Here is a 25,579-nt window from a genome sequence, read left to right as displayed (position 1 = left end):
TCTCAGCAGTTGTGTTAGCGCAGTCATGTCCATGTGTCACAACTTGCTGTGACGTATCACAGCCATAATCAGGATAGTGAAAAAACTGCATCAAATCCTTATGTCTGTACAAGTACGCGTCTATGTGAAATACTAACATATGGTTCCACTGCATATGGCCTTGTTGACGTGTGCTCTCTCTGTCTCTGGACTCACCGAAGATCAGTCAGCCGTTCAACAAGACAATTGTACAGAGAATTATGCATGTTGTGTCCATTGTAATCCCATATATCTAAAGAGAACATTATTAACTGTACAGTATAACAGTGATAATAAAGTTCACTATATTTGAAAGAGTCGTCTTTGTTTCCTGTGTTCTGTTTTCAATAAAAACATGCCAGTCAAGTTTAAGAATACTTAAGAAAGCTTAATGCAATGGCAGTTTCCTCAATTTTTTTTATTAAAAGTAGTATACTTTTACAGCCCTTGCTTAAACAATTCTCTAGAGCCTCATTGTTCGGAGGCTAAATGCTTAATTTAGATATAAAGTTGATTAAATTTGTTCACTTTTTAATTACAATAAATGGCCTCTTGGTCAAAAACTGATTCTGGGTTGTTTTGGCCATCTGGTAATTGTAGCTAACCATTGCAGAAGGGTCAAATTGCATCAGACACATTTTCCTAAGTTAAAAACAAAATAGAACTCGTGAAGCACATTATACACAAATCCAAAAATGATTGATCAGGATATTATCTTTATGAATTAGAAAAAGTCATTTTTGTCATATTTTGGATATTAGAAAGGTGAATAGGTACAGATATATAGCTATATATATAGAACATTTATGACGTAAAAGCATTTACATTCATCATGAAGGTGACGAAAATGTGACATTCAAAGCATTAAAAATGTAAGAGCTGATCCACATCATATGCAAATGTTTGCTTTTCATGGCTTCAATGTTTTATCATCTTCTTCAATGTTTTATTATCTTCAGGTTTGTCAGACTCTGTCACGTCTCCTGGGTCTTTCCCTAGTGGCCACTTTAAGTCATTTTCTTTTTATGTCATGTATTCAAGGTGTTTTTGATTTTCTGTCTCCTGTCATATTAATTGTGCACACTTCACCTGTCCTTTGTTCATGGTGTAGTTTTGTCCGAAATTACGTACTGTTAGAGTTATACTATATCTATACACGTGTGTAGAAGGATGCACTACATCCACCATGTTGCCATTGTCACACAATGGCTGTTCTTCAGCATTTACGAATACTTAATATCTATTCCATGGGCTCGGATAGTAGTGTCCATCAGATGCGTACTAAAGAATCTGGGCAGGTCACATGTCAAAATGTATCCCAGTGCACTGAAATGCTTGCGGTCTAAAAATTCCAACATTGCACCACAAAAAAGTGAAAAATTCACTAACCAGAAATATTGTTTTCTTCAGTCTCTCAAGCTGACAGATATAGAGGGTGAGCAGATTTTACAATGACGCTTTTTAAGTGCAATGGAATATTATCATACTGCTTACTGCAAACTATGCAGTAATAAGTAACATATAACACACCGATCAGGCATAACATTATGTGTTGGTTGTGTTGGTCTCCCTTTTGCAGCCAAAACAGCCCTGACCCCTTGAGGCATAGACTTCACTAGACCCCTGAAGGTGTGCTGTGGCATCTGGCACCAAGATCCTTTAAGCAGCAGATCCTTTAAGTTCTGTAAGTTGCGAGGTGGAGCCTCCATGGATCGGGCTTGTTTGTTCAGCACATCCTACAGATGCTCGATTGAATTAAGATCTGGGGAATTTGGAGGCCAAGTCAACACCTCAAACTTGTTGTTGTGCTCCTCAAACCATTCCTGAACCATTTTTGCTTTGTGGCAGGGTGCATTATCCTGCTGAAAGAAGTCACAGCCACCATGGACGGCAGGACCCAAGGTTTTCCAGCAGAACATTGCCCAAAGCATCACACTGCCTCTGCCTTCCTTCTTCCCATAGTGCATCCTGGTGTCATGTGTTCCCCAGGTAAGCGACGCACACGCACCCAGCCATCCACGTGATGTAAAAGTAAATGTGATTTATCAGACCAGGCCACCTTCTTCCATTGCTCCGTGGTCCAGTTCTGATGCTCACGTGTCCACTGTTGGCGGTTTCGGCGGTGGACAGGAGTCAGCATGGGCACCCTGACGGGTCTGCTGCTATGCAGCCCCATACGCGACAAACTGCGATGCACTGTGTATTCTGACACCTTTCTATCAGAACCAGCATTAACTTCTTGATCAATTTGAGCTACAGTAGCTTGTCTGTTTGATTGGATCACACAGGCCAGCCTTCGCTGCCCACATGCATCATTGAGCCTTGGCCGCCCATGAACCTGTCGCCGGTTCACCACTGTTCCTTCCTTAGACGACTTTTGATAGACACTGCCCACTGCAGACTGGGAACACCCCTCAAGAGCTGCAATTTTGGAGATGCTCTGTCGTCTAGCCATCACAATTAGGCCCTTGTCAAACTTGCTCAAATCCTTACGCTTGTCCATTTTTCCTGCTTCTAACACATCAACTTTGAGGACAAAATGTTCACTTGCTGCCTAATATATCCCATCCACTAACAGGTGCCGTGATGAAGATGAAGAGATAATCAGTGTTATTCACTTCACCTGTCAGTGGTCATAATGTTATGCCTGATTATTGTACACTATGCAACTATGCAGTACATTGCATTCTGCTTACTATTTTTAAAAGTAGTAGGCCTATGTGAAAGTGTATAAACGGCAGTGGTCAAAGGACCTTATTACATTGCATGCTTAATTGTGAGTGGTGTCCAGTTGCATATAAGGCATATTTTGGCAAATAGGTCATCCAGGTATTCCATGCATTGAATACAACATTTGCATACTATGCACTGTATACATACTACTGAAATAGTTCAAGTAGTATGCTAGTGTTAGATTCTGGACATAGCTAAGCCTGTTTGTCATTATTGTCCCTTACTGACATGGTTATGTTATGTCTGTGAGCATTGTAGATGATTCTAGGTTCAACTTGATTTAGTTGGACCACTACAGACTAGACTACACTTTGTGGACTTCAATGTTTCTAGTTATAATAAAAACATGGATTCAAGTGCTCACAATGGGCTGCACAATCTGCTCGTATAGTGATCCAAAGAGGAGGAACAGTACTTTCAGAGGTTTACTTGTCACTGCAAGCACATGCTATCAAAAAATATCAGTTTACATGCCCACATATAAAAGTGGCGGAGCCATTTGTCCAAATCCCTAAAGGGATACTACTCCATTGATGCATTTACTGATGCCAAGGGTGCAGATACCTTCTCTAGACGCCTCCCACCTGCACCAGAGACACCCTACATGAGACATTTAACAACATAGGCTGGTAGACTTGTCACTAGAGGAAACCGCGAAAACATTTTGTAGAAAGTGCGCCCTCTGGTGTGCGTTTAAGAATCCAGTATAGCCTATCTTTCTTGTCCATTTTCTTAAAGCTGTCCCATTTATAGTCTTGCTAATTTTATGAAGGCCTACATGATTTAGTCAAAATTATATAGTATAATAGGTATAAACTGTATAAACTCATATCCAATCCCCTAAAACAAAAGTTACTGTTAAAGAGATTAAAGGGCGCTCCCTATTGTGGTTCAGGCTACAATTTGCCTGTTAAATACAATGTAAATTGTATGGGGAAACAAAACAAATCCTGTCTCGTTTTTCCTGTAGTCGAGAGATTTAGTCTAATATGATTCTTATGTTTAAAAGTCGTTCTAATATGTTTAACAACAAAGGTAAACTCTATTAATTCTTAAGACACAATGTCTTATCAATGTCATCCATGTAACCTCCAGCATTCTCCAAGAGAGTGGGTATCTTCAGGTCGAAAAAATGGGTGTGCCGTGTGTGGTAGGGTTAGGGCAGGGGTGTCCAAACTCGGTCCTGGAGGGCCATTGTCCTGCAGAGTTTGGTTCCAGCTTGCCGCAACACACTTGCCAGAAAGTTTCTAGTCTAGAAAGACCTTGATTAGCTGGTTCATGTGCGTTTAATTGGGGTTAGAGCTACACTTTGCAGGACAGTAGTGGCCCTCCAGGAGCAAGATTGGACAGTCCTCCTGGGTTAGGGGTTAGTTTATATTGTTGCAATTCACCTGTCGGAACGCCCCTACCTTTCGGCACGCACATTTCTCCGAGTCCGACCTGGCTGCAACCCTCCTGTCTCGCATAATCTACCACGAGAGGGCGAGGCGTAAACCGAGAGCGCGTTCTGATTGGTCAATTCGCACAGACGTCACTCAAAAGGCGAGGCGTTTAGCGTTTGATTGGCATTGTGTGTGTCCGAATAGTTAACCACGGGACCCACGACCACTGAAAGCTTTGAATATCTGACCGGGACGACTGGAGAGGACTCGGAACAACCTAGGTGAGTGCAGAGATCATATTATTTGCGAAGTGCTGATTGGAACAAGTTGTGTTTCATTTAAAAGTAACACTGCATGTGCTGGAGAGAGACACTTTTGGATAGAAATGACTTTGCCTTCGGAAGTCCAGCCCCTAGCTGTCCTTTTTAGTGTGCGTGAATTGTGCGTGTTGTATGTGCACGCGCAATGTGTGCGAGTGCTTGGAGAGCACCAGGTTCGGTCATTGACTTGAGAGTAACGTTATGTCCTTCTCATCTGTCCAGTGTCCCGTCATGGTTCAGGTGGAACAAGTTAAGTCTGTTTTGCGCTTTGAACAAAAAAACAAAAATGGCCGCGCGTGTGAAAACATCTGCAACAAATATAGTTTGTAAATGCATATTATAGATGTTCTTTAGCCAGTCATAGATTTCGTTCGGCTCGTTCTGCTGATATTGATCTGTTTCTGCTCATCTAATGATCATGGACTGAACGTCCCGCGCTGCAGTTTTGATGGAGCGGAGCTTGAGAAAATGTCATTTGGGAATAAAAGCCAGGGGACCTTTTTCATGCAACTTCTTGAATCTTAATCGAATACATTTGCGATTGTCTTTTCGAGACTGTGCATTCTCTGGGAAGAGGACACGGTGGATGTCCTTGCGCGTTTGAGCTTCATTCGGCCTCTCGTTTTAAAGACAGCGGTTCGTTGTAAATGTTTCTACTGCGCAAAAGTGGCAAACTAGGCTATGTGTACAGTCTGGTTACTCGTGGTGTAAAATATATCGCTTAGTTCATAATTACGCAGTGTCCTACTCCCTCCCGAACCCTGGACATCTGCCCGTGTAAACATTTCCTGTGAAGTGACCGCCGGGGAATCCCTCTACGTCATTACGCTGAAGACTTGGGGTTCCAAAGGGGCGTGGCTTCAATTACCTGTAAATATCAGCTAACTTTAGAACAAGACTCTAGTCTTTATGATTGTTTTTACCCCCTCCGCATTTTTTATTTAATTTAAATAATCTATTTAATAAAATCTTTTTTTTTTTGTCACCCTTGTCAAAATGTCTTAATTCATACATTTACCTTTTAAATAGGCTACTTCTTCATTATATGTTCATAGTAGAATTTTGTCTTTGGCATTTTATTTTTGCTATATACATTATCTAAATTCCTTAATGATATAATATAATATAATTTAAATGTTATAAATGTATAGTTTATAAATGAAATTCTACATCCACAAATTCAAATAAGCTGATTGAAAGTCTCTCTTCACAGTTTTTATGAAAAAAAAATTAAGCCTCACGTAGACACAATATCAAATCTATCAAAACAAGTAAAATAAAACATCAAACATATGCTTTATCATTAACGTTTTCACCATTTTCACTTTCACATAGTCCTAAGTTTTACTTAGTAGGCTATAATATATTATGCTATTCAATTTTCTACATAATATTTGCCCTCAACCCAATAGGAAAAATGATATTGTATTAAAAATATGAAGCATGAATAACACAAATGACAATGATAGATATATTGTTCTATTTTAATAGAATGATCTAGACACGATGATACCATGATGATGATGAAAATTGTTGTTGTTGCCTTTCATTATTTGTTTTGCTGTAACACTTGGCACAATCAGCGTAATCCTCTTATTTGCAGGGCACTTCATCATGCAAACTGACCTACATATTCATGCAAGTGTGTCTGTGTGTAGCGAGGGGGGTTTGCAATGTGCTGTACCCTTTGTTCAGAGACGAGTGTGTCGTGTGTGCGCTCCATCAAGTTCACTAACTGTCTTTGAGACGTCAGCAGCGCAGGCTGTGGGATGGACATTAGGCTGTTGGCAAGCCTACTTGTGAGAACCGATTTGAAGAGACATTCATAAAAGCTACACAAACTTTAATGAATGTATATCCTTGCTAAATTAGAAAAAAATGATAAATAATACATTTGTTGTTTAATAATGGTGTCTAAAGTTGGCATGGAATGGAAGTTGTGATAGTCTTGTTTCAATGTATATTGAAACGGCTTCTTAAACCAGAAAAAAATGTGTAGGTCGAGACATGATTTTGTCCATTGGAAATTGATAGGATCGTTGGATGGTTGTGGTTTGCCATTGCTGTGATCCAGAGGTGGACAAAGTACACAACTCTATTACTTGAGTAAAAGTAAAAGTACTACTAGTCAAATATTACTCCGTTACAAGTGAAAGTTCTAAAAACAGATTTTTACTTAAGTAAAAGTACAGAAGTATTTGTATTTAAAAGTACTTAAGTATCAAAAGTAAATTTCATTTATGTCAATGCATTATTTTATTATTTTGCATTCTTGTATAAATGCACATTATGCCATCATTTAAGCCAGTCAGTGATGCTCCATCCGACATGCTAGCGTACAACTACCTTAAACTCATTTCAATACTTTATAAAAAAGTTACAAAGATCTTCACAAAGCTGCTATCACTTTAAGGCTGAATGCACGGATCCAATACACTGATACACATCTGATATTCTCCCAACTGTTTACTTATCTCTTTCTCCCAAACATTTTTGATCAATTGTATGCCAACTAAACTAATCTTTAATCTTTTCAGAAAACTGCAACATACTTTTTAAGTATGGCCATGCACACACACTGCGCAGAGGAACCGCCTTCTTCCATTTCGCTATAAACTGATCAGTGTTCAGAAAATGTTGGGAAACTTCACATGACCCTACAAGAGTGATTACTGATAGGCTGTCTGAAAAAACAACAACAACAAAAAACGTTTAAAGAAGAAAAAAATCCTCCACTGACTTTTAAAGCTGCTACAAAAATTACTTTCGACTTCGAGGGCCTTGATAGAAATATAGTGGAGTAAAAAGTACGATATTTGTCTTTCAAATGTAGTGAAGTTAAAGTCAAAGTTTCCCTAAAAAATAATACTTAAGTAAAGTACAGATACAAGTAAAGTGTACTTAAGTAGAGTACTCAAGTAAATGTACTTAGTTACTGTCCACCTCTGCTGTGATCTCATATGAGTGACAGGTGGTCCCGCCCTCGCGCAAGTAAACACATCATCAAAGAAGAGAAGAGATGTCACTGCCTGCAAGTGGGAGGGGAAATTATTTTGATTAAAATGTATAAGGGCACATGAAAAAACAAAAACAATATGTGCATAGATAAATCAATTATAATAAATACGGCAGTATTCCATAAAAAATAAGAATTGTCAATTTTGATTTCATGGTGACTTAAAGCTTGCAAAACTTGGGCCTTTTTATAGTAGTAACGTCAAAGTTAAACAAGGAGAGAAGCTTGCACACAAGATTTTTTACAAAAAATAAGTTTAGAAGCCAAATACAATTGATAAAGTCAAACCAAAAATTATTCAGACACCAGATATAATTTTTTACTAGTGGGTGCAGGACACTATAGTTAATTTATGTAAGTGAGGATAGCAAACTATAGTAAACTGTGACATATTATACCCAAAAATGCTTCATACTATCAGTAAAATTGATACAAATTTGGGACCAAAATTATTCAGACACTCTGACCTGACCATGTTTGGCTTGAGTGTTTTTGCTTTAATTGCTAATGCGACCTTTTACACCACAGACTGAACCTAAATTGGTATTATTTAATTGTGTACTTAAATTTAACAGCTGGCAGCTGATTGGTTGATTGTAATCCATTACATACCTTTCTATCAAGTTATCTGACATTATCAAGATGAATTTGTTCTTGTCATATATATATATATATTTTTACCATTTTCTAAATTATAGCGAATAAACAGTGATATAATGTGAGAAAATGTTGATGGTGTCTGAAAACATTTTGGTTTGACTGTAGAAACATTTTTTCTTTGCATCTGGCCTCTAAATAGATCATTTCTTTTGTAAGAAATCTATTATGTTTGCAAGCTCCTCTCCTTGTTGATCTTTGATATATGTTTTGGAGTCATTTTTAAAGTTTTTTTTATCTACTTACTCCTTCAGTATTTGGCACAGACGTTCCATGGCTTTTTTTGCTGTTGTAAACATGTAAACAAAATGTACAGTAATAGCACAGAGATTCACTGAAGCTTGCAGAATTTCACAATCCATCTTATTTCAACATGTATGTTGGCCACCTATTTTTATCTGTCATGTAATATGTATAGCACACTCTCCAACTTCTTCACTTGAAATGAAAAGTGCCTACAGTCTTAGAAGAAAAGGTTCTAGAACCTTAAAGGGTTCTGTCAGGCACTTCATATATAGAAACTTTTAGTGATTCCCATCATGAGATCATTTTATGGACTTAGTTTTAATAAAATTTTGTATATTGATTAAAGATTATGAATTAAACATCTTGGAAACATATATTACTAGAAGAAAATTGAAGCAACGTGTTAAACATGAAAGTATAATGCAATCATTTAAGACATTTAATAACATAGTAACCCACTGTACTCTTTGTCTTCTGACTTTCCATTCCGAGTTGTCCCTCCTGACGTTGGTCCTGCATATAGGCTGTTAAAGAACATATTTTATGGTTCTTCACACCTGTCAATAACACATGAATGACTAAAGCTAAATTTATACGTGTGATATATTCAAGCATCATATCTTCAATACTTATGTCTTAAACAGGACAGATGGCAAATACCATGCCAATAAATCATCATCATGCATTGCATTTATAAAGAATACATTTTTTAGACATGAGGAGATCAAGGGAGAAGAAGCATAGTGGATTTTGCTTAACAAAAAAAAACAGCCAACTGCCTCCTGACCTCAAATAACAGTTCACACAATGGCCCCGCTGTATCAGGATCAGGGCTGTGACAGTCTCCGTCCTGACCCAAGAAGAGAAGTGTGTGCGTTATCAGTGTAAAATGGTCTTTCTCTCTATAGATTCGGCACTTGCCTGGAGCAGTGGATGAGAAGTTTGTAGCAGCACGGGGAGGGAGCGGGAACACCATCGGCCACAAGTGAGTCGTGTGTCAGTGAATGTGGAGTGTGTGTTCATTGTTCCAATGTTACTTGAAAGTATATGAACAGTATTATTGAATGTGACATTGTCTTCACAGCTGGAATCGCATTGTTTGGCAACCATGATCACAGGTAGAGATGGTGAAGTGAGCAGGAGAAAGACTGAGTGTACTTGTCTGGCCTGCAACTTACTATGAAAGTACAAGCGCTTTTTATAAGCCAGTCGTGAAACTGCTGTAAAAATAACTTTTGATTAGTGATTCAGGTCGCCTATAAAAAGTTGTAGGTATTTGAGAAATATAAACACAAGAGCTACAGTATATATACGAGTTGTTGACTGGACATGGCATTTTTACTGTCAAACAAGATAAAAATTATTATTGTCGTAATTTAAAATGCAGTTAAACATTTCTTTGTCTTACATGGACCTGTTGTTATAAAAACTGCTTTGTCATTTGGATTTTTTTGAGCCAAATCTCTAAATTGTCCTATGGCGTGACTGTCTCAAGCATGGTTCAATAAATTACAATTTTTATAAAATAAAAAGAAAAGCATACAAATGTTAATTTTAGTAAATGACAATAATTTTATTAATCTATATATTTTTACAAGCGTACGATCTTGATACATTTTGTCACTGAAAACCATGTCCTCCGGTGTGACATCATATCCTGATATTAAATCTGGCAATTCCACGGACAACTTTAATTAGTCGAAGGACCCCATTCAAGGTCATGTTACTGTGAAGCCCATGATATGTGCACATGGTAAGTTTTTGTCTCAGATTGGTCAAATATTTAACTTTTTTGGAACCACTATAAAAGTGTTCATTTCTATTGTCCTTCAGTGCGACGCCCCTACATTCTTAATTCTTTCTTTGTCACACCATAGGACACATTTCAGTAAAAATGTTCAAAAAACAGTGAAAGAACTGACAAAGTTAGTGACCCATTATTTTTTCCCAGACATCAGACTTTACACTACATAATATGCAGTTTTTCTTCAAAAGTGGTGTTTTACAAAAAAAACCCATATATATATATATATATATATATATATATATATATATATATATATATATATATATATATATATATATATATATATATATATATATATATAAATACATACTTACATACATGCATGCAGTGATAGAGATTAATAAGATATAATTTTTGATATAATTCATAATTATTATTAATAGTATATGATTAGTATGTTCATTAGAGTCACACATTTGCCACCTAACAGAGGCCATTAAGTCAAAAAGCGATTGTGAAGCACTTAAAAAATCAAGCTGGTATAAAAAAAGTACTTGTAGTAAATGGTCAAATTGTAATATCAGCAGTGTTATTTAACTATCATTGAAATACTATTTTTATTAATAATTTTAGTAATTAACTTTTAGATTTTCCATGTTAATTTTAGTTTTAATTGAAGTTTTGGTAATTTTGTTGTGTGTTTTTGTCATGTCCATTTTTTTAATATATAGTTTTTATGCATTAAAAAGTAATGTTTAATAATAAAATAATTTTAAGTTTCTTAAATATATATTTTTTTATTTCAGTTAATGTTTATTTGATTTCAAGTAACAAATATGTTTAACCCTGAATATCGGTGCGAATTTGGAAAGCTTTACATTGTATAGAAAAATATGTTTTAACTCCATTATGTGAACGTCAGATAAGTCCGCATAGTCTTTCTCCACAGATTTAAATATTTTTTTGTAGCTATTGCTAACCAAGAGCAAATGTTCACTAAATATACTTACAGTTGTTGGGAAATCAGAGCCTTCACTTGAGTTTTATTAAATTAGTATCTTTTAATATATGGGACAAGGCATACATTAAATGCTGCTTAAAGCTACTTTCTGCAGTTGCTACAGGCTTATAGGAGCATCACACAGTTGCAAAGGCTCTCCATGTGTAACTCTGAGTTAGCCTCTAATTCGTATAATACCTTACAAAGATAATGGGCTTTTTCTGTGACTGCAGATTGTACTTGAAAGCCAGTGATGATTTGCATGTTCTGTCAGATGTCATTTGTTAATTCCATCTCTCCTGATATACTTCTTTTTAATTGTTTTCTCAAATTTATGTTCAGAAGTGTGTAATTAACCAAAATTGCTATTCGGTTAACTAGCTAATACTAATGTTTAATATAATGCTAAGCTGCTAAATTCAGTTTCTAAACTCACTGCCACTTTCGTCTTAAATGCATCATTTAAAGCGCATGTGCACTGAACATATGGACCTTTCCTGGAAGTATCTAATGCCTCAGGCATTATTCATCAACTTTTTCCCCACCTCTCCAATGAGTCATTTACACACCTGATGCTCGGACGTGCCTTTTCAGCCTTGCTCCAGCAAGCTCATAATGGATTCCCTAATCCACTGTGGTTGTATTGAGATTAAAATCCGGCTCAGATTTACAGAAGGCAATGCCATGAGAGGGGGTAGGAAAGGAGGGAGATGTGGGGGAGGAGCGGCTGGATTAGGGACAGATTGTATCCTCTTATGGCACAGCTGTGCAAGAGAGTGACTGTCATGAGTGACTGTCAAGAGGCTGGATGCCTCTTACAAACTGACCTCAGATCAGACTACGCTATCAGTAGACTATCAGTATTGAAAAACAAGATAAACAATAATTTTAGACCAGCCATTTGGATGAGCTATGACTATTTGCAACTATTTTGAGGTTTATATATATATATATATATATATATATATATATATATATATATATATATATATATATATATATATATATATATATATATATATATATATATGTGCTGGGCAATCGATTAATCGCATCCAAAATAAAATTTTGTGTTTACATAATATATGTGTGTGTGTGTGTACTGTGTATAATTATTATGAATATATAAATACACACACATTCCATGTATATATTTTACGAAAATTGTTATATTTATATATAAAATATGTATGGTTATATATGAGATGCATTATATAAATCTGTACAGTATATACATGCAAATATTTCTTAAATAAATACATGAATGGGTGTGTATTTATGTATACATAATTATACATGCGCACATATATTATGTAAACACAAATTTTGGATGCGATCAATTGCGATTAATCGATTGCCCAGCACACACACACTATATATATATATATATATATATATATATATATATATATATATATATATATATATATATATATATATATATATATATATATATATATATATATATATATATATATATATATATATATATATATATATATATATATATATATATATATATATATATATATATATATGCATGCATGCATGCATACATACATACATACATACATACATACACATATATATATATACATACATATATACATATATATATATATATATATATATATATATATATATATATACATACATACACACTCACTAAAGGATTATTAGGAACACCATACTAATACTCTGTTTGACCCCCTTTCGCCTTCAGAACTGCCTTAATTCTACGTGGCATTGATTCAACAAGGTGCTGAAAGCATTCTTTAGAAATGTTGGCCCATATTGATAGGATAGCATCTTGCAGTTGATGGAGATTTGTGGGATGCACATCCAGGGCACGAAGCTCCCGTTCCACCACATCCCAAAGATGCTCTATTGGATTGAGATCTGGTGAGTGTGGGGGCCATTTTAGTACAGTGAACTCATTGTCATGTTCAAGAAACCAATTTGAAATGATTCGAGCTTTGTGACATGGTGCATTATCCTGCTGGAAGTAGCCATCAGAGGATGGGTACATGGTGGTCATAAAGGGATGGACATGGTCAGGTCAGAATGGTCAGAAACAATACTCAGGTAGGCTGTGGCATTTAAACGATGCCCAACTGGCACTAAGGGGCCTAAAGTGTGCCAAGAAAACATCCCCCACACCATTACACCACCACCACCAGCCTGCACAATGGTAACAAGGCATGATGGATCCATGTTCTCATTCTGTTTACTCCAAATTCTGACTCTACCATCTGAATGTTTCAACAGAAATCGAGTCTCATCAGACCAGGCAACATTTTTCCAGTCTTCAACTGTCCAATTTTCGTGAGCTTGTGCAAATTGTAGCCTCTTTTTCCTATTTGTAGTGGAGATGAGTGGTACCCGGTGGGGTCTTCTGCTGTTGTAGCCCATCCGCCTGAAGGTTGTGCGTGTTGTGGCTTCACAAATGCTTTGCTGCATACCTCGGTTGTAACGAGTGGTTATTTCAGTCAAAGTTGCTCTTCTATCAGCTTGAATCAGTCGGCCCATTCTCCTCTGACCTCTAGCATCAACAAGGCATTTTCGCCAACAGGACTGCCGCAAACTGGATGTTTTTCCCTTTTCACACCATTCTTTGTAAACCCTAGAAATGATTGTGCATGAAAATCCCAGTAACTGAGCAGATCGCGAAATACTCAGATCAGCCCGTCTGGCACCAACAACCATGCCACGCTCAAAATTGCTTAAATCACCTTTCTTTCCCATTCTGACATTCAGTTTGGAGTTCAGGAGATGGTCCTGACCAGGACCACACCCCTAAATGCATTGAAGCAACTGCCATGTGATTGGTTGATTAGATAATTGCATTAATGAGAATTGAGCAGGTGTTCCTAATAATCCTTTAGGTGAGTGTATGTATGTATATATATATATGTAATGCTGCTGGGAGGGTGTTTCTAAAGCAGAGGCTATGGGTGTGACCGGTAAAATTTACATATTTCTCTCTTCTGACTGGTGTTATCAATCTCTCTGTATTTTTTCCTCTTTTTAAAATGTGTGAAAACATTGTTGTAGAGTTTTCTTTTGCTATTTGGGCAAATTGGAACACAAAAAAAAATATTTCATTACCGCTATAGAAGTTTACCCAACTATGATGACTTCCGCTTCTGAGAAACCCAGAAATGTGAAAAGGGTCAATTGTAGTCTTTTGAAAGGCCATCTGAAATGGTAAACTGTGCAATGTAGTGTTGTCAGAAATATAGATTTTTCGACACATTTGCCTGAATAGATACACGTACCTGCGCTTTTTCGCTTTCTTTTCTGCTGCTTATTGCGCTTAAACAGTAAAATACACACAAAATAATGTCAAAACGCCAGTCTTGGTGAGTAAGTGAATGTTAACGGTTGAAAAAGAAAACGCATGTGTAACAGTATAATGGATTTGTGCGTCAGGTCTAAAAGTGAAAGTAGCCAAATATTTCTGCTGCCAAATTATGAGATGATATTAAAAATATTTATGTCGCAGTTTTCCCCGGCAGCTGTTAAAATTGTGGCCAGTGAAAATGCTGGCTAGTACCTTTATGTAAGTTAATGTCAAGCCTTTTGGAACTCGAATTGAATACCAGTGGTTAGATAATTTGGGAACTTAATGTCCAGTGTTTCCAGATTTTTCTCCAAAGCACTCAAAAAGTATGCACATAAAATAATAATATTTATTTAAAATTAGTATTTGATAAACATTCTTTTATTAAAAACGTTTAGCAAGGATGCATTACATTTAAAAAAGTGATACACATGAATAAATTACATTTACTAAAATAGAATATAAAAATATAGAAAATTAGAAAAAGTAATAATATTTCACAATATTATCGGCGAGCATAAGAAACATCAACAAATCCTTCCAACCCCAAACATTTGAACAGTATTGAATTTTTATACATTTCAGATATAGTAGCTAAATATTTACATTTAAAGGTCCCATGGCATGGCATTTTTCTATTATTTTATAATGTTTCCTGAGGTGTACTTATATTGTTAGTATGACTTTTACATCATAAAATGTCATAATTTAGAAAGAAATAAAAGGCATTTTTTCTATACTGCTGTTTGCCCTGTGGCTGAGTGCCCTGCTTCAAGAGGCGTGTCTACTGTGAGACTTCAGTAAAAACGCCCACTGTTGTGATTGGCTGACATCTTTGTATTTTAAATGAGCGGAGGGGGCGTGGTTTAACTTGGTCTATGAGGCACGAGCAGGCACGAGCTGCTGCCAGAGAGACGGATGGACCTGAGTTCACTTCACATCAGTTCTCAGCATGTCTGAACTGTTGTAGTTACAGCATATACTTCAGGTTATTAGTCTATTTCTAGTCGGAGGGACTGTCACTCATGTCAGAAAGTTAGTAACTTTAGTAAATTATGGATCAGCGCTGACTGGAGACGCGAACCGTTTAGAACAATTCAGTCCGATTTGGTGAATTGATTCGGTTCACTAAAAAGAACCGGTTCAAAAGAAAGATCGTTCGCGAACCGGACATCACTAACGTACCAGAGACGGAGATCAGCGATTGCTAACAAAGTTATTTATAGTAACTACTGAGTTATGAGAGCGCTGTCGGTCAGCGCGAGTTTATTGTGTTTGTATCTGAGAGTTCTGAATAAACACGAGTCCCAGTCACACCGAGTCCGTCTTCATCATTATTACCAACTTTGTAACACATGCAAAGTACCATTACAGCTGTCGAGATGAACGAGTTAAAAGTAAGTGTTGATAATAGCATTATTTTCAAAATAAAATAAAAGTGTCAGTGACGCGCGTTGAGTGCACAGCGCAAACAAAGACACAACAGCAGTAATCGAATGTAATCCAGTTTATTGTGGGGCTAGGCTGGCTAGCCCGAATATGCTCACGCTTACCCCCCTTCTGCTTAATCTCACGCCGCGTTTGGTGCCTCCGCTGTGGCCCAGATGCAGTACTGGGGGTCGGGGATGTTGAAGGCCAACGGCTAGTGCAGCCCGAGCTTCGGCGTGTGTGAGGCTGATGTTGAGCAAAAACTCATGACTGTATGCACATTTTAGAACCGATAGACGCGACGAGGACGTACAAAAACACTGACTCACAAGATAGAAAACACCGTTCTGTCTGGAGAGAGAGAAGCCGCAGTGTGTGCACAAATAATAAATAATTAGCTACACATCTGTAGAAAAGGCTTTGAATACATAGGTAGATACATTAGTGCCCCCTTGTGGACTTTCAGATACCTTACGTGAAATGACGCACTTCCCCTTTAAGAGTTCAGTATTGACAGAACGCAGTTCGGAGAGTACGAATAGAGAATTCGCTGCCGCTGTTGTTGTTGTTTCAGAGTGCGTTCATATACAAGTGAGTGACTTTGTTTATGTTATTCATTATCTGTAAAGAGCCATAGTTAAAATATACATTTGATTGTATTGAGGTTATTTAGTTGTAATCGCGGATGTTCACCATATCATTGTTTACCTATTGCATCATATGCAACGCTAGTGAAAGCATACAGAGACAGTTAAATATTAATGTTTTGAGATACTTTGAGTCACATTGAGCATCTGTACGTTATTATGTACTTTATAAGTGATCTTATGCACATTATTTACGCCAGAGGTGTTGATTATCCCAAGCTCACGTGGCAGACCAATGTGATGCTAATTTCACGTGTGCTAATCTAGCCTATACGATCGCTATATATGTATAACTATATACATAATGGATATTTAAATGACAAAGTGATTTAATTCTTGTTATTATTTGCATTACTAATTGAGTATTGTTATTTCTGTTGTTTAGAACCACTCATACTACTCATAATACAGTCCAAACTACTCTGTATCATTCTGCCATCCATCTGCTACTTGTACGACAAGTCATCAAGCCAATAAAGTGTACTTCGTCTCTGACCGGACGACTTATGTCTGCTCAATATCCACCAGCACCCACACTAGTCTACCCCACAAATGGTCCTTCGAGCCGGATTTGAGGAGCTGTCATAAGAATGATGGATCAGAGTGATACAGATACAAGATACACCCATCCTGAGCCCACCGTCAGACCTAGACGATCGGTGCGACTCCCTAGCTACCTGTCGGACTTCGAACTCACTGATCATCAACAGAGGTTCCAGTCAAGACAGAGAGAAGATTCTTCCCCTGAGATGAGTGATGATTCAGAACTGTTAGGAGCAGCTGCACCTAAGTTAGCCCACACCTCCATTGAGTATAGCGCAAGTATGCAGTCCAAGCAGCCTCTGATAGAGTGGAGTCCCAGTAGTGAGTACGAACAACAGCGAGCACATACTTCCTCAGTCCCAGTGCTGTCGTCAGAAGTTCTAGTAGAGTTCCAGCAGTTACGTAAAGAGACTGATGAACTGCGACGTCATTCCTCTGAACAAATAAGGAAACTGGAGGAGCGGAATGCGGCCTTGGAAGTACAGTTGAGCCTACTTGCAGTGAGTGATAGATCCAGTCACCATCCACAGAGCACATCTTCCCCTGTTCCTCAACCCCGTGTCCATACTCAGCAGATCACTACAGATGCTAGGCCCATCCCTCTGCCTAGATTCAAGCTACATCAGAGAATGAGTGACAACACGGCAGAAGCATATAGACAAGATCGTCTGCATGACTTAGAAAGGAGACTTCAGCAGCTGGAGATGACATCACAGCTTACTAGCGCTCGACCCACACCATGTCAGTCTTTCCCTCAGACATCTCATGACAGAGTCGAGGATAGCAGAAGTGGCTACAGCTCCAACAGATTACGTATACCTCCCAGTCAAGAGACTACCTATAGGGGACCAGCTCCCACCATCCCAAACTTTGTTAAGCCAGATCCTAGAGAGTTTTCCCGGCTGCGCATAGCCCTGGAGAACATCCTGCCAGCAGATGCTACAGAGAGATTCAAATACCAGATTCTCGTCGATCACCTGAAGTTAGAGGAAGCGTTGCTGATTGCTGACTCTTATTGCAACTCATTATTCCCCTTCTCGGAGACTATGGAGGCACTTAACCAACAGTACGGACAACCCCACCAGTTGGCCCTTCAGAGAATAGCTGAGCTTATGGACGGTCCGAATGTCAGTCATGGAGACGTGCGAGCCTTCAGGATGTTTGCATTGAAAGTTCGCTCACTAGTGAGTATGCTTCAGCAACTGGGAAATAAAGGCTACATGGAACTTGAGTGCGGTTCCCATGTATCAAGACTGTTGTGTAAGCTTCCGCATGATCTCCAGACTAGCTTTCGACGGTCTGTCCATCCCCAACAAGTTCCCATTCCAACCTTGCTAGATCTATCAGCATGGTTAGAGTTTGAGCTGCAAGTTCAAGAAGATAGCACCAGGTTCTATCCACTAGCAAGTAAACCTGTACCCATTCACAAGAGGGGACCTCAGAGAGACTTGAGACAGCCAGTCAAGGCCACAAGTATCTTCCTTGGAACAGAGAAAGAAAGTAGTGATCCGCCAGTTCAAGTTCCCGACCCCAAGCCCAGAGACAGGAAGGTGTTCTGCCCATATTGCGATGCTCAAGACCACTACCTGAATGGGTGTGCTAGTTTCCAGAGACTGAATAGAGATCAGAAAGTGCAGTGGATCCAATCACACAAGAGATGTTGGCGTTGTGGACGAGCACATCAAGCCGCACAATGTAACCTCAAGACACTTTGCAAGAGTTGTAATCGCCGACACCTTAACGTCCTTCACAAGGTTAATGATAGAGGCTTTGTGAAGACACCTGAGAAACCTACGATCGGACCTTCAGAAAGTTGTTTGGTGAACACGACCACAGAGACATTGTACCTAGATCGTCCCACTGACAGCCGGCGTGTCTTGTTGAAGATCTGTAAAGTGCTATTGAGAAATGGAAATCACTGTCTAGAGACTTACGCCCTCTTAGACGATGGTTCCGAACGTACCATCCTCCTTCATTCTGCAGCACAGCAACTCAAATTGACTGGTCGGCCAGAAGAGCTCGTATTACGCACAGTAAGACAAGACCTCCACAAGCTGCGAGGTGCATCAGTGACCTTCACAGTATCGCCAGCTTCCCAACCTAAGACCTCATTCAGGATCCATCAACCCTTTACAGCAGAGACTCTGGGATTAGCCGAGCATACATACCCAGTAGAGGAGTTGCAACGTAAATTCCACCATCTACAAGGTCTACAGTTGCCACATGTTCAATCCGTCCAACCACTCCTCCTTATAGGATCGGATTACCCTGCTCTTATCACTCCAGTCGAGCCAGTTCGTCTAGGCCCGCCAAATGGTCCTGCTGCCATCAAGACCCGACTAGGTTGGACACTTCAAGGTCCAACTCAAGAGATCAAACATCACCTTCCTAGCCAACAGTGCCTCTTCACAGCTACTTCAGGCTCATATACTGACCTGTACAGACAAGTTGAGAGATTGTGGCAATTAGACGTGCTCCCTTACCGCAGTGAGAAACTCATTACCCGCTCAAAGCAAGATCAAGAAGCAATTTCACTGCTCGAGTCCAAGACTATCAGAGTTCCAGTAGATGGAGTAGCCAGGTATGCCACACCCTTATTAAGAGTGAAAGATATGCCTCTTCTGCAAGCCTCAGCAGATACCACTCTGCCTTGTCTCCGAGGAATAGAGCGGCGATTAGCCAGGGATCCAGCACAAGCAGACGCTTATCAAGTGGAGATGAACAAGTTGAAGGAGGCAGGATATGCACAATTGATACCTCCCGACCAAGTGGATCAAGCTGAGGAGGCGTGGTACATCCCTCACCACATGACACAACATAATGGCAAGAAAAGGGTTGTATTCAATTGTTCGTTCCAACATGGAGGGAAGAATCTCAACCAATTGCTTCTCCCTGGTCCCACACTGGGCCCTTCCCTGTTGTCTGTACTCCTGAGGTTCCGTGAACATGCTGTCGCAGTGAGTAGTGATATTAGAGGCATGTTTCATCAGGTGCGCTTGCTACCTGAAGACCGACCACTGTTACGATTCCTCTGGAGGGACCTAAACAGAGAGAAGTCCCCGCAAGTATATGAGTGGCAAGTTCTCCCCTTTGGGACGACGTGCAGCCCATGCTGTGCGACCTTCGCGCTCCAGAAGCATGTCATCGACCATAGTCACCCAAGCGAAGATGTCAGATACAGTATAGAGAAGTCATTCTATGTAGATAACTTCCTTCAGAGTTTCAGCTCCCAAGAAGAGGCCAGTGCACTGGCATCCAAGTTACGAGATCTCCTCGCCACAGGAGGATTTGATCTGAGACAATGGGCCAGTAACATCCCACAAGTACTCAACCATATACCAGCAGAAGCCAAATCAAGTAGCTTGATGTTGTTGCTGACACAGGTAAAACCAGACGCTCAGGAGTCCGCTCTTGGCCTACAATGGCAATGTAACTCAGATACTCTGGCCTACAAATATCGGTCCATTGCAAGCTCTGCCCCTACTATGCGCCATATATACAAGGTTCTAGCCAGTCAGTATGACCCCTTGGGGTACATCATTCCGTATACCACGAGAGCAAAAGTCCTGGTCCAACGTCTTTGGGACAAGAAAAGGGATTGGGATGACCCTCACCTTCCAGAAGAGTTGCTCCAAGCTTGGCTAACATGGGAGCAAGAGTTACCAAACCTTCAGCACATCTCCCTTCCCAGATGTTACATCACGTCAGAGTTGGATAACCCTCAGAGTATCAGAGACATACACATATTCTGTGATGCGTCTGAGCGAGCCTATGGCTCAGTAGCCTACCTCCGCACCCTCAGCCCTCAAGGTGATGTAGAGATAGCTTTCTTGACTGCCCGTTCCAGAGTTTCCCCTAAGAAACAACAGTCTATCCCTCGCCTTGAGTTGTGTGCCGCTCTGACTGGAGCCCAACTCGCCAAGTTGTTGAAGGCAGAACTCAGTATCCCTCTGTTTCAAGTCACGCTTTGGTCCGACTCCACTACCGTGCTGGCATGGATCCAAGCTGAATCCTGTCGATTTAAAGTTTTCATTGGCACGAGGGTAGCAGAGATACAGGAGATGACAGACCCCAAAGATTGGCGTTACGTTGATTCTAAGTCTAATTCAGCCGACGACATCACGAGGGGTAAGACGTTAGCTGAGTTAGCAAAGCAGAGTCGATGGAGTCAGGGACCATCTTTTCTCCTCCTACCCCCAGATCAGTGGCCACAGAGTCCCCCCATACAGCTCCCTACCGAAGATGCAGAGCTGAAACAAGGCATATTTTGTGGACTCACCGTTCCTATCACCAACCCGGCCTTGCCTGATTGCAGCCAGTTTGAGTCCTATAAACAACTACTCGCATCAACAGCCAGAGTCTTACACGGGGCGCCTAATGGTACTGACACTCTAACAGCTGAGGATTATAGAAAAGCAGAACTTGCCCTCCTTCATCAAGCACAGATCCAAAGTTTTCCAGTAGAGATTACTCATCTGAAGTCTGGTAAACCTCTACCTCTGAGCAGTCGTCTCTTGTGCCTTGCTCCAGAGTATGATAGCAATACACACCTCATCAGAGTTGGTGGCCGTCTCCGACGTACAGATCAACTAGACGAATTCACTATTCACCCCATAGTTTTGGAGCCTAAGCATCCCCTGAGCAGACTGATCATCCAGGACTTTGATGAAACTTTACACCATCCAGGAGCGGAAAGGGTGTTTGCAGAAATGCGTCGTAAGTACTGGGTATTGAAAGGTCGAGAAGCGATTCGTCAACACCAGAGGAAGTGCTTGGGGTGTAGACAGTGGAGAGGTCAGCCCAGCATTCCCAGGATGGCCGATCTACCTTCTTCGAGACTTCGCTTGCTCCAACCAGCTTTCTACTCCACTGGAGTTGATTGTTTCGGCCCTTACCTCATCAAGATAGGGCGCAGACAAGAGAAACGATAGGGGGTCATATTTAAGTGCCTGACAACGAGATCTGTATACCTTGACCTGCTCTACCAGATGGACACAGATTCATTCTTAATGGCTCTTCGAAGATTCATCTCCCGCAGAGGCAAGCCATTCGAGATCATATCAGACCAAGGTACAAACTTCCGCGGTGGTGTGAGAGCATTACAAGAGGATTTCGCTGAGCTCCATCCGTCCCTCCAGGAGCAATTAGCAAGCCACCAGATCACTTTCAAGTTCAACCCCCCAGGCGCTGCACACTTCGGAGGCTGTTGGGAAAGAGAGATAAGATCCCTGAAGTCAGCCCTCTGTTCTACTATAGGGGATCAGATTGTCACGGAAGAAGTCCTACGTACTGTGCTCGTAGAAATTGAAGGAATTCTCAATGCAAAGCCACTAGGATATACATCCTCAGACGTAGCAGACCCTGACCCCGTTACTCCCAACATGTTACTCATGGGGCGGCCTGACTCATCCTTGCCTCAAGTAGTATACCCCGAGTCAGAGTTGCTGAGCAAACGTAGGTGGAGACATAGCCAGCTTTTAGCAGACCACTTCTGGATACGCTTTCTCCGTAACTATCTCCCAGAACTACAAGTCCGCCAGAAGTGGCACAGAGAGACTGAGAACTTACAGCCTGGTACAGTTGTCATGATTGTTGATCATCAGTTACCCAGAGCTCTATGGCCAGTTGGACATGTAACTAAAGTATTTCCTGGAGAAGACGGGAGAGCAAGAACTGCAGAGGTGGAAGTCAAGAAGAAAACTTATCTTCGTCCTATCACCCGTCTTATCAGCCTCCCAGCCCTACCAGACTGAGTATCCCTTCGTACTATCCCTTCTGTGATAGTGCCTTTTCTGAATTCACATTTACACAGAAATGTGGGGGCGGCTGTAGAAAAGGCTTTGAATACATAGGTAGATACATTAGTGCCCCCTTGTGGACTTTCAGATACCTTACGTGAAATGACGCACTTCCCCTTTAAGAGTTCAGTATTGACAGAACGCAGTTCGGAGAGTACGAATAGAGAATTCGCTGCCGCTGTTGTTGTTGTTTCAGAGTGCGTTCATATACAAGTGAGTGACTTTGTTTATGTTATTCATTATCTGTAAAGAGCCATAGTTAAAATATACATTTGATTGTATTGAGGTTATTTAGTTGTAATCGCGGATGTTCACCATATCATTGTTTACCTATTGCATCATATGCAACGCTAGTGAAAGCATACAGAGACAGTTAAATATTAATGTTTTGAGATACTTTGAGTCACATTGAGCATCTGTACGTTATTATGTACTTTATAAGTGATCTTATGCACATTATTTACGCCAGAGGTGTTGATTATCCCGAGCTCACGTGGCAGACCAATGTGATGCTAATTTCACGTGTGCTAATCTAGCCTATACGATCGATATGTATAACTATATACATAATGGATATTTAAATGACAAAGTGATTTAATTCTTGTTATTATTTGCATTACTAATTGAGTATTGTTATTTCTGTTGTTTAGAACCACTCATACTACTCATAATACAGTCCAAACTACTCTGTATCATTCTGCCATCCATCTGCTACTTGTACGACAAGTCATCAAGCCAATAAAGTGTACTTCGTCTCTGACCGGACGACTTATGTCTGCTCAATATCCACCAGCACCCACACTAGTCTACCCCACAACATCAGAAATTACTGATCACAGATCAGAAGGAACTGAAAAAAGACTTCTGTTTTCATTTGTACATCCAAACACTGAGAAACTGCCAGCGTTCACTCGTTCACAAGGAATGATCTCTCGAGCGTTTGCATGGGCGTGCCAGATTCTCTGGGCGGAGGAAAGGGAGGTAACCGTTCCTGCTTGGACGTCAAACCAGGAGACTTCAGGATTGGCTCGTCTGGCCTGTCATTTTCTCAAAGGCAGAGAAAGACAGCCAGAACTCGGGTTTACACCGATCAACATTTCTATCCACTTGGGGACAATATTCAGGCTAGGGGAACTCATATTAATGTTGAAAAACCTCATAAAATGAAAATTTCATGCCATGGGACCTTTAAATGTTAATAAGTGCCAGTGATTTGATAATGGCACCTGAAGAAGCCAACTTCTTTTAGGCTCATTCCTAATACATTATGTATTTTTGAAATTGTATGATTTCAAAATTAGGGGGTTATTGCTTAAATGACCAGATTGGTTGAAATTCTTGGTTCAGTACGATGGTCATGAAATGAAAGTTGTGAACTAAAGATTATAGCGTGCATCACTGTGTAAACAGAGTAAAACTAAGTGAGCTGCTTTTAATACATCCAGAAACCTAATGCATTTGACTCCAACTAACATTATCAGCACTAAAACACACCAGCTGATTCAATTCAAGCATGACACATTATACAATCGATACATGCATTCAAAGCTTTGTGTATCTGACCGAATATGAGTAAACTCTGGTCTCAAACATGACTCAAAACTGTCCAGAGTGTGACAGTAGAAACTGTGAACATCCTTCATATATAGACCATTCAGTCTTGAAGTTGAAGTGTTGAATGTACTGCTGTTTATAATGGAAACCACAGAATTGCAAGTTCACAGTTTCACCCATGCATTTCCTGCGAAAGCCCATTTATGACCAGGATTGAGTCTGAGAAATCAGCGGGAGACATGTTCAATGAGGGTGGGTGAATCTAGCGTTGGCCCCACAGACCCCTGGTAGCTAAGCTTATATAAGGACACTTATGTAAGATCCACTGGGGGGCTTAACTGGGCGATGGGCTGTCTCTGATGTGAAGGGGTGGAGTCTGAAACAGCAGGAGAGGATTGCGGGATTAGATGTTTGGAGGGAGGACTGTATGTGTGTGTTTAAGTCAAGCACTAAGAGGATCTGTGTATGTGTATATTTATGTGTGTCCACATCTGTGTTTGGCAGACGCCTGGAAGGCTTTCTCTCCTTTCTTTGTTTGGATGCCTCTTTTTCTGTCCTTTTTTCACTCCTCTTCTACCTCCTGCCTGCTTTTTTAGAGAGTCAGAGGAGTTTCTGTCTAGGTTTTTATTTTATCAGTCACTTTGTTTCCATTGGCAGAAGTCAGCAGTTGTGCAGTTTTGGTACAGAGCAAAGGTCAGGAATGATTCTTACTTTGGGCGAAACGTTCACAAATGGAGCAGGTTCTAACTCGGATGCCGGGGACATTGGAGAAACTGGGGAGGGGGCGTCTGAACTTGCTGAGAGCGCAGAGACATCCGGAGGTTAGAGAGGATTTTTTTTCTTCATATCTTCTGTAGTTATATTGTTCAAATATGAATGGTATTTCTTGCCTTTTAGAAGAGGGTTGTGAAATATTCTGAACAAACCAAAAGAGAAAGTGTGGGTTGCCAGGTTGTGTCAAAGCATGCCATAGCGAGTGTAGCTTGTATCAATGGTTTGACAGATGCTGTTTTATTTGTGTTCATTTATGTTTTTTAAGGAAAATCATGCAGAACTTGAAAGAGAGGGTGAGAGAGGATCTCTTGCAAAACTTGAGACGTAGAAGGAGAAAAATGCTATGTAAAAGTTACACACAAGATTCAGTCAG

The 25,579-nt window shown here is 39.9% G+C and overlaps 1 protein-coding gene across 3 annotated transcripts in view; it reads left to right on the top strand.

Annotated features, from left to right (window-relative positions):
* Positions 1-4,295: 4,295 nt before the first annotated feature.
* The window catches only part of pals2b (protein associated with LIN7 2, MAGUK p55 family member b), a 53,878-nt gene continuing 32,594 nt past the window's right edge, over positions 4,296-25,579 (top strand). The window contains exons 1-3 of one of the 3 annotated variants that reach the window (XM_079829592.1): positions 4,296-4,414; positions 9,281-9,357; positions 9,457-9,490. In XM_079829592.1, the coding sequence (XP_079685718.1) occupies positions 9,481-9,490 (10 nt within the window). In that variant the 5' untranslated portion in view covers positions 4,296-4,414; positions 9,281-9,357; positions 9,457-9,480. Of the gene's footprint in view, positions 4,415-9,280; positions 9,358-9,456; positions 9,491-25,183; positions 25,254-25,579 lie in introns of those variants that run through there. The other 2 variants (XM_079829593.1, XM_079829591.1) reach the window with 2 other exon arrangements.

This window comes from Gobio gobio (genome assembly GCF_949357685.1).
Source record: "Gobio gobio genome assembly, chromosome: 11".
Taxonomy (NCBI): domain Eukaryota; kingdom Metazoa; phylum Chordata; class Actinopteri; order Cypriniformes; family Gobionidae; genus Gobio; species Gobio gobio.
Note: the sequence above shows the minus strand (reverse complement) of the source record. Positions and strands in the feature narration are given on the sequence as shown.